The sequence below is a fragment of the Dermacentor variabilis genome, chromosome 4 (genome assembly GCF_050947875.1).
Source record: "Dermacentor variabilis isolate Ectoservices chromosome 4, ASM5094787v1, whole genome shotgun sequence".
NCBI lineage: Eukaryota > Metazoa > Arthropoda > Arachnida > Ixodida > Ixodidae > Dermacentor > Dermacentor variabilis.
The window spans coordinates 12926711-12940874 of record NC_134571.1 but is presented as its reverse complement, the minus strand read 5'-3'; the positions used below and the strand labels follow the sequence as shown (position 1 = coordinate 12940874).

At 48.2% G+C, this 14164-nt stretch overlaps 1 protein-coding gene across 9 annotated transcripts in view; it reads left to right on the top strand.

Annotated features, from left to right (window-relative positions):
* gig (TSC complex subunit tuberin) overlaps positions 1-14164 on the top strand; it is a 161109-nt gene that overhangs the window by 113955 nt on the left and 32990 nt on the right. For all 9 annotated transcript variants that reach the window (XR_012827283.1, XR_012827284.1, XM_075688130.1 and 6 more), the window contains 2 exons: positions 12293-12453; positions 13074-13120. Coding sequence is in view for 7 of the 9 variants with exons in the window: in XM_075688130.1 (XP_075544245.1) it covers positions 12293-12453; positions 13074-13120 (208 nt within the window). In the remaining 2 variants the exon portion in view is untranslated. The remainder of the gene's footprint in view (positions 1-12292; positions 12454-13073; positions 13121-14164) is intronic.

Here is a 14164-nt window from a genome sequence, read left to right as displayed (position 1 = left end):
CTGCTTGCGAACACACCTCTCGAATATCACGCTGCTCGACCAAGAGCGATCGCCAAAGTGAAACAGCATCATGTTCCATATAAAATATGTTCGATAAGATCCTATCACGTCCTGCGCGCTGTATGCTTTAGATGCAGGGGTGCGAGTGCCGTCTTCCTATGCGGGCAAAAGGAAAGGGTTGGGGGACAGCGAGCTCATGGTAATGCGATCAGTTGCACTCGAGGGTATGACTGCTGTCGGCTGTCTTGGCTCTGTTTCGGGCCGCGCGTTTGCGTTTTGCGCTAATTGATTGATTGATTGAAAACTTGATTATTTTTTAGCACGGCCTTGGCTGCACATGGCATAGTGCATACGCAGTCCACATGCTCTGTTATAGAGGTAATCTGCCGCGTGTGCATAGAGTGGGCGTGCCCGAGATGGCATGGCATCATGTGCGCTGTCTTCCCACATGTTTAGTACTAGAGGTTGCATAATCTCAAGGAGACTCATTGAAGCAAGAGGCAGACTAAACATTCACTCCCTGCTGTTTGTGCCTTTCTCAAGTGTCAGCCCACTGCGGGCGACACTGCAGCTGTAGGGGCGGAGTGGGCATGAAAGCCGGGCTGGCTTCACTTCGTAACACCGATGTGAAGTTATCGTCAGCTTGGCAGGAAACTGACTGTCAAAAAGTTTCTGACCCACAAGGGGGAAACAATCAGAATACTAGAAAACAGCGTACAACGAGACTAAATAAGAGAATAGCTAATCGACATTATGGTATGAAAAAAAAAAAAACAATCTGGTATGACTAGTCCAGGCTTTTGTCATTAGCCGTATAGTATATCTAACCCCCTACCTAAATCTCCAAGTATTAGATAAGACAAATATTGAAGGCATTATTAGATGGTCATTCAAACAAGCCATAGAATTGCCGATAAACACATTGAATGACAGGCTCCTAGCCTTAGGTGTCCACAACATGCTGGGAAGAACTTGTAGAAGCCTATACGATAGTGCGACACGCTTGTGCCACACGCTTGGGCCACTTACTCCCAGAAGAAGACAAGGATGGGCTGGCTCAAGCTCGCGCCCTGGTCTTGTGTCCCTTCGACGACTCGGACTTTAACCGCCTCTTTCAGAAGTAGCCTGCCAATTAAATCTGACATTCTTCTGGTGAAGGTGTGGGGTATTCTTGATCATACAACAGACCCCTCCCAGCAGCAGGAACGCTAGACCGATACCGGAGCTCACACCAGTACACCGCGCCAGCCGGAGAATCCAGGGATTGGCCCCTGAGTTTGAGCTTTTACCTGCGAGAATGACAATGTCCTTAGGTATGGGTGCTACATCTGATACTACCACAACTAACCCTGCGACGGCTGCTCCGGTACCTCCTCATTACACGCAGCAAAAACCACGCATGCCAAGTCCCTTCCACGGCAACCTTCTTGAAGATGTGGAAGACTGGCTGGCAGACTTTGAGCGCGTAGCGGAGTTCAATGGATGCGACGACTATGTGAAGCTCCGAAACACCCACTTCAGCCTTTTAGATAGTGCTTGCACATGGTTCCAGACCCGCAAAGATGTCCTGACATCATCGTGTGAGCTCTGTCACAGCCTCTTGGACACCTACGCCAGCTCCCATCTCCGGGAACGAGCAGAATGGACCCTCCAGTCTCACATTAAGAAATCTAATGAGAGTGTGGCTATGTACGTGGAAGGCATGGTTCGTCTCGTCAGGTGAGCTGACCCTACCATGTCTGAAGACAAGAAGCTGCATCACTTGATGCGAGGCATGAAAGAGCAGCTTTTTGGTGGACTCGTTCGTAGCCCGCCCAAAAGTGTTGCAGAGTTTCTTACTGAAGCCGTCACCATGGCGAATGCCCTGCACCAGCGCTCGCACAAGTACTCACGGCAAGTGAATCTCTCCTCTGCTACCAGTGGACTAGGAGCTCTCGCAACTCATGTCAAGTCACTTCGCGAGATTATTCGATCGATAGTCTGCAACAGCTGCATCAAGTGCAGCAGCCTTCAGCAAACTAAATAGCTAGCGTTGTGCATGATAAAGTGCAGCATGCACTCAGCGTACCACGTTACGAAGCAGCACTTCAGGCCGCTCCACCACTTCAGGTGTTCACAACTTCGGCTGAACCATGACACACAACATAGGCTGATGTTTTAAGAGGCACCATCCCATCGCCGGTGACACCTCCTACCGTGAGTGAATACCAGCGTGCGACTTACGCCGACACATTTGGGCACCCTATCCCTGCACCAGCACAGCTACCTGCCGTTACCCCGTATGCCATGTTTCAGTCAATGCAGGTGGTTCCTTATTTTGGAGAGGCTCGACCAGCGGTATGTAAATCCGACATTTGGCGCATGCCCAACCAACAACCGCTCTGTTACTGCTGTGGTGAGGCGGGTCGTGTCTACCGAGAGTGCCAGTACCGCCGCCTTGGACTCCAGGGCTTTCCTATTAATTCACCCTGACCCCATTTCAGACAACGGGCACCTGAGATTGAAGATTTTATTGCCCAACTCAGCGCAACACCATCAACAAGGCACCAGTCGCAATCGCTGTCGCCACGACCATCCTATTGGAGAGGTACAAGTCGGATGTCGCAAGGACGATCTCCAAGCCTTCGCCTGGAAAACTAATGTCAGCGACTTTTCGAGGCGAGGCCGCTGACATTCTTTTTGTGCAAGACCTCCAATCGACACCACCTCAGACGGACGGAGACTTGCCGACACCGATGTTTGGGCTGGAGACAACTTTTCAATAAACATACCTGTGCTGATAGACGATCGAACTGTTACTGCTTTAATAGACACTGGCACTGACTACTTGATTATCAGTGGAAAACTGGCAAGTAGTTTAAAGAAAGTTGTTATGCCTTGGACAGGGATGCACGTACGGACAGCTGGCGGACATGTCAAACCACTTGGTGTGTGCACTTCTCGTGTACAAATTCAAAATTTTATGTTTCCGATCAGTTCCCTTGTTCTCCGAGAATGCTCCCATGAATTGATACTTGGAATAGACTTTCTTCGAGAGTATGGCGCCATCATTGACCTCCGCCGACGCTGTATTTCGTTCTCTGCAAAGAAAGTGACGACACGAGATGCCTACCGCCGCAGAGCTGTTCTTCGAATTTCCGATGACAGCATCACGATACCACCTCGTGCTAGCGCAACGATTCTGGTAACATCTGAAGGCACATGCAAAGGCGAAGTACTTGCAGAGTGCAACATCTCGCTTCTATTTACCCTCGGAATCGACGTAGCTCGAGGAATCATTGACGTTAGGGATGGCCAAGCTGACGTCTTGATCACTAACTTCACAAATGAGCACCAACACCTCTTCCGTGGTACTGCGGTCACTTACGCTGAAGCCTTGGAGGATATCATTGAGTGTTTCGCTTGTGTAGAAAGTGGCAGCGATGAAGTAAGCATTATAAATATCGACATTAACAATGAGCTGTTGGCAGACAATAAGGAGGCACTGCGAGGACAGTTGTGTGAATTCGAGGACTGCTTCGCTCGTTCGTCTAAAGTCAGTCAGATGCCAATCACGTGACACAGGATAATTACTTACGACGAGGCACGTCCTATTCGCCAGCAGCCGTATCGTGTTTCGCAGAAAGAACGCGAAGCAATTCAACAAGTCAAGGAGACGATTGACAATGGTGTCATCCAACCTTCAAACAGCCCGTGGTCGTCACCGTTCCTCCTGGTAAAGAAGGACGGCACTCTCCATTTCTGTGTTGATTACAGAAAACTGAACAATGCCACAAAGAAAGACGTCTATCCGTTGCCACACATAGATGACTCTCTCGACCGGCTACGGCGAGTCAAGTATTTTTCCTCCCTTGACTTGAAAAGTGAGTACTGGCAGATTGAGGTAGATAAGTGCAACCGGGAGAAAACAGCCTTTGTCACCCTGGATAGACTTTACAAGTTCCGAGTACTTCCATTCAGGTTATGTTCTGCTCCGGCAAGTTTCCAACGGATGATGGACTGTGCTAGCCGACCTAAAATGGCAAACCTGTCTTGTCTGCCTGGATGATGTAGTCATATTTTCAGACAGCTTGTCCGGACATCTGAAGCAACTGTGGCAAGTGCTCGAGGCAATCTGATCAGCCAGCCTTACTTTAAAGCCTCAGAAATGTCACTTCGGTTATGAAGAACTGAAGTTCCTTGGGCATGTTGTGAGCGCAAAAGGCGTTTGCCCAGATCCCGAGAAAACTTCTTCTGTAGCTGCTTTCCCGACTCCTCCCCACAAGAAAAACATTCAATGTTTCCTGGAACTCTGCGCATACCACCGCCACTTTATATGCAATTTTTCTAAAATAGATGAACCACTTACTCGTCTCACTAGAGAGAGAGAGATTTCGATGAAGAAGCTGAAACGAAAATTCATATCGATGCCAGTAACATCGGTCTGGGTGCGATGCTCACACAGCGGCAAGAGAACGGTAAAAGGGCCACAGCTTGTGCCAGTTGCACCCTATCGCGACCCACAAGAAAAGCGTTCAATGTTTCCTGGAACTGTGCGCATACTACCGCCGCTTTATATGCAATTTTTCTAAAATAGACGAACCACTTACTCGTCTCACTAGAGAGGACATGCCATTCATCTGGAGCTTTGAGCAGGAAGTGGCTTTCACTGAGCTTTGACATCGCCTGGCATCGCCTTCTGTTTTGGGCATTTCGATGAGGAAGCTGAAACGAAAATTCATACCGATGCCAGTAACATCGGTCTGAGTGTGGTGCTCATACAGCGGCAAGAGAACGGTGAAAGCGCCATAGCTTACGCCAGTCGCACCCTATCGCGACCTGAGTCCAATTACACTACCATGGAGAAAGAGTGTCTTGCTGTCGTATGGGCACTCGCAAAGTTCCAACCTTACCTCTAAGGCCACCCATTCTGGGTTGTGACGGATCATCACTCCTTATGCTGGCTGGCAAACCTAAGAGACCCTTCTGGACGACTGGCACGGTGGAGCTTGCACCTGCAGGAATACAACATGACCATCGTGTACAAGTCAGGCCGCACACACGAAGATGCTGACACATTGCTGCGTGCGCCTGTTGAACCTGCCGATCAACATACCGAGGATGACAGCGCTTTTCTCGGCGCCATAAGCGAGGAAGACGTATCTGCACGGCAGCGAGCAGATTGGGAATTGTGAGCTATTATTGAACACCTAGAAGGTTGCAACATACATCTGCCCCGACAAATTGCTCGCGCATTGTCGTTTTATTTGCAACAGGGAATCTTATACAAGAAGAATTCTGCTGCCAGCAACAAAACCTATCTTTTGGTCGTGCTAGTAGAGCTTCGTGACAAAATACTGTTCGCATGCCACGACGAGCTTGGGTACGGCCACTTGGGTTTCACTCAAACCTTTGCTAGGATACGGAAATCGTACTACTGGCCGAAGCTCGCCAATTGTGTTAAAAGATATGTCCAAGCCTGCTGTGAATGCCAGCGCTGAAAGTCACCCAATGTGAAACCAGCGGGATTGCTGAATCCTATCGAGCCGCCTCGAGGGCCCTTTGATCAAGTCGGTATGAACCTCCTGGGCCCGTTTCCGTTGTCTACTTCCGGAAACGAGTGGATCATCATCGCCAAAGACTATTTAACCCACTATGCTGAAACAAAGGCTCTTCCTAAAGGCAGAGCTTATGAGGTTGCACAGTTTTTCGTACAGAACATCGTACTACGTCATGGTGCCCCAACCTGTGTCATCACAGATCGAGGGGCAACGTTTACAGCAAGACTGCTTGACGAAGTTTTTCAACTGAGTTACACCACGCACCGAAAGACGACTGCCTATCATCTGCAAACAAATGGCTTGACAGAAAGGCTTAACAAAACGATGACTGACATGCTGTCGATGTTCATAGACGTGCAGATAAGACGTGGGACGAAGTACTACCGTACGTCACATTTGTATACAATACAGCTGTGCAAGAGACCACACGCTTCATGCCGTTTTCTCTTGTTTACAGTCGTGAAGTTCAAGCAATGTTAGAAGCTATGTTACCATGTGACAAATCTGACAGTCTTGATGAAGACGCCGAGAGTTTTGTGCAGTGCACTAAGGAAGCACGCCAACTGGCTCGCGTGAACATCAGGAAACAGCAGTGTATTGATGTGCGACACTACAACCTCCACTGGCCACAAGTTGACTACCAACTGGGTGACCAAGTGTTAACTTGCACTCCTGTCTGCCGTAAACGCCTTTCAGAAAAACTTCTTAGTTGGTACTTCGACCCTTACAAAGTGCTTTGGCGAGTGAGTGACCTCAATTACGGACGTCTTCTGGATGGCACCCAGCCAGTACGCCACCGACAACCGCAGCCCGAGATTGTGCACGTTGTGTGGTTAAAACCATATCGCACACCATAATAATCATGGTGTTTAGACCATTGCGTTTGTCCTGGGATTAGTCTTTCTGCCCGTCAACGATTTGTTTAGCATCGAGTCGATGCTCTTCTGGGAGGATGGGTAATGCCACGTGCTTGCGCCACGCGCTTGGGCCACTTGCTCCCAGAAGATGAGGACGGGCTGGCTCATGAGCTCGTGCCTTGGTCTTTTGTTGGTGCTGCGCTGCCCTTTTGACAACTCGGACTTTAACCACCTCTTTCAGATGTCACCTGTCAATTAAACATGACAATAGCGCACTACGAAAGACTCACACAAACCCTTACTGGCAGACACATACGTACTTAGCAAACTTAGAATAACATATGCATGACAGTATGGCACTAAAGTAGACATTCAAATTCAAATTCTTTATTTTTCCATGAAAACACAATAAAAATGTGTCCAGTACTGTTTGGACCTGTAGCCATAGGCTAGTTATGGGTCCAAGAAATGAAATTCTATAATGCAGACACTTCGTCACATAAACAATAAAAACTTGGAAAAGTGGAGAGGGGGATATATACATAACACATATGGCAAAAAGAAAGCATAACAAGAAACAGTTGATTCAATTCAAAAACATTGCGCATGTTATATTATAATAATAAATGAGATGCAAACAGCAGATAGATATCTTTTAACATGTTTAATGCATGCGCTGAAAGAATTTTTTAGCTGTAAGTGCAACATTTTTAGCGTATTTTATTGACCCCCATGACACAAGGAAGCAGCTTATTATCCCACCACTACCTAAAAACATGCATCCCGAACACCACAGGGAAAGGCGGGAGGAAAGGACAAGGGCTATACAGAGGAGATTCCAACACTCTCAGGACATGGTGTACGTCAATGTGGCAGAGTACACGACTAATCAGAATATGTCTATCATTGCAGTGAACTTGGAACGTGATCCTAAGGTCAGCGGATGTATTAAAACCAGCAGAGCCAAGGTGGCGGAGGAATCGGCCATTGCTCTCGCAATGGCTGCCACACCGGCCACAATAATAGTCAGCAATATTAAATTATGCAAAAAGGCTCATTTCACCGAAATCACAATGAATCCTGGCAAACTTCCACGGTCAGCAGGCTGTCAATATCATCTGGGCGCCTACGCACTCCTCCCTCCGTGGCAACATGGTGACCGACACCGTGTCTCGAGGACTCACAAGCTGAGCCACCAGGGGCCACGGCTAGGGCTGACAGGGAACCAAATGTTGACTACAGGGAGATAACTAAACATTACAGATTGGGGAGGGCGCGTTTTTGTCCTACACATCCATCACTTAATAAGCAGCAGGTGGTGGCATGGTGCCTCCTTCAAACTAATACATATCCAAATCTGGTGACTTATAATCATTATCATGCAGGACAATATTTGGCCACATGTAAATTTTGTCAAGGAAGGACAGACCTGGATCACATTATCTGGGCCTCCCTTGGGCGCCCCGACAGGGCCGAAAAATTAAGGATTGGGAGCAGTGGGAGATCATGCTACTCAGCTCGGCCCCCGAAGACCAACTTTTGGCCGTCCAGCAAGCCGGAGATGCTGCCATAGCCCAAGGGCTTCTGGCCACCATCTAGGCGGGGTTGCCCCCCCCTCCCCCACCACCAATCAGCTGGCTACACAAATAAACGTTATTTCTCCCTCTCTCTCTCTCTTGAGTTCAACAAAATGAATTTTTTTCTAATTCAAATTTGTTTTTACTAATTGTCCGATAATTCGGAAAATTTTGCAGCCCTTCCACATAAGAAAATCCACCGGTAACCGTACTTATTTGCATAAAAGGTAGAAAATTACTACAACGACATTTTGATGTAACAAAGCAAATTGCCAATTTTACAGACTTCATTATATCGAGGTTTAACTGCGTATCAAAGCCTTTGTGCTATGTATGCAGTTGCAAGAAATTGACAACACAACAGTGTAAGAGCTGGTGTTGCTGAATCGAATTACGGATTTCTACGTGCCAAAACCATGATTTGATTATGAGGCATGCCGTAGTGGGGGACTCTGGATTAATTTTGACCACCAGGAGATCTTTAACGTGCCCCCAATGCATGGGACATGGGTATTTTTGCATTTCACCCCCATCTAAATGTGGCTGCTGCGGCTGATATTTGATCCCACGACCTCGTGCTTAGCAGCAAAACGCCATAGCCGCTAAGCCACAGCGGTGGGTACCTGGTGTTGCTGAGCAGTAATACTGGCAGGCAATTTCATAAATTGGGCAAAGTGACCTTGCTCAAATCTGCTGGTTTCCTGCACATCTGGGGGTGGTGGACATAGCTCGGAGAAACCTCAATCAGGTGGCAAATGAAGCAGCATGAGGACTTTTACCCGTGCTCCTCAAGACCAAGCAAGTTACACTTCACCCGGGGAACACAGGGATCGATTATTAACATATTGTTACGAAGAGTTGCGAAGAAATGGTTTTATTTAGGTACAGGCGATGGATGATGATCGTAGCGTGATAGCAGCGCAGCTCAGCCTCTCCAACTCTTCGTCTTCTTCGTCTCCCCTTCTTTTATATTGTCTGTGCCTTTCGTATCTGTTACATTTCCCCGCAAGCAGACGAAGCCCGTGGGGCGAGTCAGGATGCACAAGCAGGGTAGAAAGGCTTCAGGCGAGCAATATGAGTCAGCTGAGTTCTGCTTGATCGCCGACCATTGCACAGGAGGCGAGCTATTACGTAAGTGAGTTCGCTCAGGCGGTCCACAACTACAAATGGGCCTGAATATTGTGACAAGAACTTTTGGCACAATCCACGCTTGCGTTGCGGTGTCCAAAGAAGGACCAGGTCACCTTTTTCCAACGATACTTGTATGTGACGGTCGTCGTATCGCTCTTTCGAACGACTTTGCGAGGCCAGAGTACGAAGACAAGCTATTCGACGGGCTTCTTCGGCGAGACACAAGGTCTTCGATACAGAATCATCACTGTGCAGAACGAAGGGTAAGAACGTGTCCAGAGGGCTTCGCGGTAACCTTGCATAGAGGAGATAAAATGGGCTATAGTTCGTGGTTTCGTGTTTCGCCGTGTTGTATGCGTAAGTGATGAAGGGCAGCACGTCGTCCCAGTTCTTATGATTGGAGGAGACGTACATAGCAAGCATGTTGGTCAGCGTTCTGTTCGTTCTTTCAACGAGGCCATTGGTCTGTGGATGATACGGCGTGGAATGACGGAACTGGAAAGTGCACAAACGAAGTAACTCTTCAATGGCATCAGCCGTGAACTGGCGACCACGGTCGCTGATGATGACACGTGGTGGGCCATGACGAAGGACCACGGAACGCAACAGGAAGACCGCCACGCAAGCGGCGGTGGAAGACGGTATGGCAGCAGTTTCTGCATACCATGTAAGATGGTCTACGCAGACAATTATCCAACGGTTCTTGTTGTTAGATAACGGGAATGGACCCAAAAGGTCAATGCCTACTTGCTCGAACGGCGTACTGGGCGGTGTCAATGGCCGAAGGGGACCCGGGGCTGCGGTGGTCGGTCGCTTGTGACGTTGGCACGTTTCACAACTAGCGACATAGCGCTTGGTTGTTTCGTACATCTTGGGCCAGTAAAAGCGCTCCTGCGTGCGGTGTAGCGTTCGTACGAAACCAAAATGGCCGGATGTCACATCGTCATGCATGGCGCGTAGAATGTCGGAGCGAAGGCTCTCGGGGACAACAAGCAGAAAACGCGCCCCATGCCCGGAGTAATTAGTTTTGTACAGCAATTTATCACGGACAGTAAAGCGACCGCTGCCTTTAGAAGTACGGGCGGCGACGAAAAGCGGATCAAAGGTAACATCATCCCGTTGTTCTCGCTCAAAGTCTGCCGCGTCAGGGAACGTAGGAGTAACAGCAGCGAGACAGTCGTCAAAATTCTCAGCATCGCAGTCGGTAGTCGCAAGAGGAATCCGAGAGAGGCAGTCTGCGTCAGCATGACGACGGCCACTCTTGTACGATACCACAAAGTCGTATTCCTGAAGGCGCAGCGCCCAACGTGCGAGGCGACCAGAGGGATCACGCAAACCGACCAGCCAGCATAAAGAATGATGGTCGGTGATAATCTTGTCGTATCCTGACAGAAGTCACAGGGCCTCGGGGGTAAAAACGCGGCTGCTCTCGTTGTGGCCGAGCGTCATAAGTAGCGCCTGTGTCGTAGAGACGTGGCTGCTGTCGGGGCGCGAGTTCATAATCCTCGGTGCCCCTCGCCGCAGGATACGGGGCGATGGATGCCACGTTTGACTCGAAATATGGTGGTAGGCGGAAGCTGTGAGTGCCTGAATGTGTCGCTTGTGCGTGCAGGCTGAGCTCTTCCCGAACTATTTGTCTGATCGTTGATGCAAGATCGAGGGGCTGGTTGCTGTCCACGCTTGCAACTGTTGTCACATTGGCTAGCCTGCCAAACTTCGGCGTGATTCGCCTCGTTTTCAGCTGCTCGAAAGTACGACAGTGCCGAATGATGTCAGTGACGGAAGCCAGGTTGTCCTTTGCGATGAGGAAATTATAGACGTCTTCGGCAATTCCTTTCAGGATGTGCCCGACTTTATCTTCCTCAGACATTCCAGAGTCCACCATCCTACACAGTTTTATTACCGCCTCAATATAGGTCATGCAGGTTTCGCCTGGCACTTGCGCACGTTGCAGTAGCGTCTGTTCTGCCCTTTTCCTTTTCGTCGCGGAGTCGCCGAATCGCTCTTTGATTTCGGAAACAAATCTTCCCCATGTTGTGAAGGTTTCCTCGTTATTGTCGAACCACAGCAACGCAGTATCCGTCAGAAAGAACACGACGTTCGAAAGCTGAGCAGCGCTGTTCCACTTGTTGGCGGCACTCACCCGGTGATAATGGATGAGCCATTCCTCGACGTCTTCGTCCGATCTTCCGGCGAAGGGACGCGCATCTCTCAGTTGCAGAGCAGAACTTGTCGGGGCAGCAGTTGGAATGGGCCGTTGTTCGTCTGCGTCGTGGGACATGTTCAGCTCCGGTGAATTCGGTGGGAGTCCAGCAATGCGACGGCTCCGTCGAAGAAGTTCTGGTTCAGCCTCCGTCTTCGGGTGTCGATTACCCCGCACCTTCCACCACAACTGTTACGAAGAGTTGCGAAGAAATGGTTTTATTTACAGGCGATGGATGATGATCGTAGCGTGATAGCAGCGCAGCTCGGCCTCTCCAACTCTTCGTCTTCTTCGTCTCCCCTTCTTTTCTATTGTCCGTGCCTTTCGTATCTGTTACAATATAACGAAATCATGAAGCACTATTATTTAAGCAGAAGGGAATACCCATTGCCACACGGTAAGCTTTGCAGAGCCCAAGCGGTCACATTACGTTTGCTACAGACAAGAACATACCCAAGTCCAGATTTTATTAACAGGATCTATCCGGAGAGGGAAACTCAAACCAACTGTAATAAGCGCTATGGCATCATTACTCTTGACCGCATGCTTTGGCAGTGCCCCGCGGTCTTCACAGACTGTGACAGGGAACAAGAATGGTGGTGGCAAATGCTACACAGTGAATCACTCTCTGACCAATTACGGGCAGTCCAGAAAGCCCACAATGTGGCTGAAGGGCTCGGCCTGACAGTCCCAATGTGGGAGCGGCCCGCGTCAACCTAGGATTAACCTTCAGGACCCAATAAATTTATTCATACCATACCATACCATACCATACCTTGCTCAGGTGCTACTGTGTCACAAAAAAGTTTTACTGCTTAAAGTTGCCTTATACGACCTTTTGCACAAGGTTTCCTTTAATGCCTGTGGGTGCTTCTAGACAGCCTTGTTTCACTGAAATCTTCAGAGCTCGCTAAAGTGAAATGTGACTTTATCTTTGGTTCACAGTGTGGGTTGCGAATAAATTTAAATTCGGCCCATTTGCAGGATTTCCCTCTGCCAGATGTGGCAGCCATCTTTCGTTGTCACCTAGTGGACACCAGTGATGAAACTGAAAGTCATGCTACCAGTGCCAGTGAGCGGTCTCCATTGCGTCGCACCAACTCAAGTCCTGAGGTACCTGCACAGGACTTGCCTCGGTGTGAACGGTGAGCATTGTCTCTCCTTCATTCAGAGACTTAGTTATAGAAAAAAATTTATTGCAGCTTTTATGAACTGCTATGGTTGTAGATGGCCACTGTATTTACACTGGAGGGTCTTAAACAAGCTCTTGGGACGAAGGGACGACAACATAGTAGTGCGATCAATCACAAGGGCATTTATTCGACCTTTCATACACTAATGCCTGCATTGGTTGGTTAGTGATTGGTTAATTCGGGCTTAATGGTGCAAAGGCGACTAAGGCCATGTTGTGCCAGAAACAAGACAATAGAAAACACAATGTTAAAGCAGCTAAACCTGCATTACATTACAGTTGGCGTAAATAACCAGTTTTCTCTAAAAAATTGAACAAGCTAGTAAATGGCACTAGCAGGTCATCTGCCAATATTAGGGCAGGGTAAGTGTAAAGGTATGTAAGTTACAGTGGAAACTTCAGTTCTTCAGAAACAATTGTTGCCAACATTTTGTAATATATCTCCTAATGCTTCAACTCTCGGCACCCTCCTTCACACTTTGGTCTTTATAGACATAAACAAAGATATGGTATTACATGTACATGACTTCTGGTACAATACATATGTGATGGAGAGAACTTGTGGACATGCAGGTATGACAGCATTCCGGAAGAAAGCCAGCCACTACGTCCGCCAGCAGGTTCGTGCAGTGAACTTTTTTGCATTGACTGCGCTGTCTGAGCCTCATGTATGTATGAGTAAAAATTGCATTTATCTTGCGATAGATTACCGTGGCGGTACAAACAAGTTGGAATAGAGCTGTTCTAGAGGACAGAAATTAGAAGTGTGCACCCCAATCTTTAAATTGCATTTTGGGAAGAACTACACCACTCTCAGGTGTACTGTCTGGTGCATGTGACTGGAGAGCCTAGAAAAATGAACTATACAAGTTTTGGCATGATGTGTAGGCCTAAAATAGCTGTTGGAGCTACTCTTTAAGCATAAATGGCTTGTCTGGACAAATTCAACCATGAAATAGACGACTTCATATGAAAATATGGCCTTGCTTCACTTGGCAGACAAAGAACTGGATGGTAAGAGCATTATCTAATGAAAACCAAAGATTGTGATGAAGTTGGGTCCATGAGTGGGTCGCACAATAGATTACACTATACTTGCTGACACCCTAAGCACTCAACAGAAGCTCTAGGTTGGAAAAACTGACCTGCATGTGCCCTCTGTGACCTTGTACTTCATAACAGTGTATGGTATGGTTCACTTCCACCAGGACGTCAAGGAAATGTGCAAACTTGATTCTCAAGTTGGACAACAATGCACTTGCTGCTTACTGCATTCTTGGATTGTCACTGATTATAGTTCTGTGCATGACATGGAGGCATTGGGTGAACCTTGTGGGGTTATGCAAGATCTTGGGAAAAAAATGAAATGGCAACACACTAATGCAAGCATGCAAAAGGCCATTTACTGCTTTTGTACAACAGTGTCAGCAAGCTGAAATGCAAGGGATGGCTTCTCGATAGGGACGTTCTGAGGAATAGAAGTTTGACTTAACACATAGGGATACCAAGAGAATGTTTGCCCATGCCAGGCTCTGAGTCCCATGTAGTTTGTGGATGCAATCCTGCAAACTGAATTATGTCCAAGTGATTATGTTTGCCCATGCCGCTGCCATGCTCCAAAACAGGGCGGGAAACTTTCCGCAGATTTGCTTCATGAAGCACAC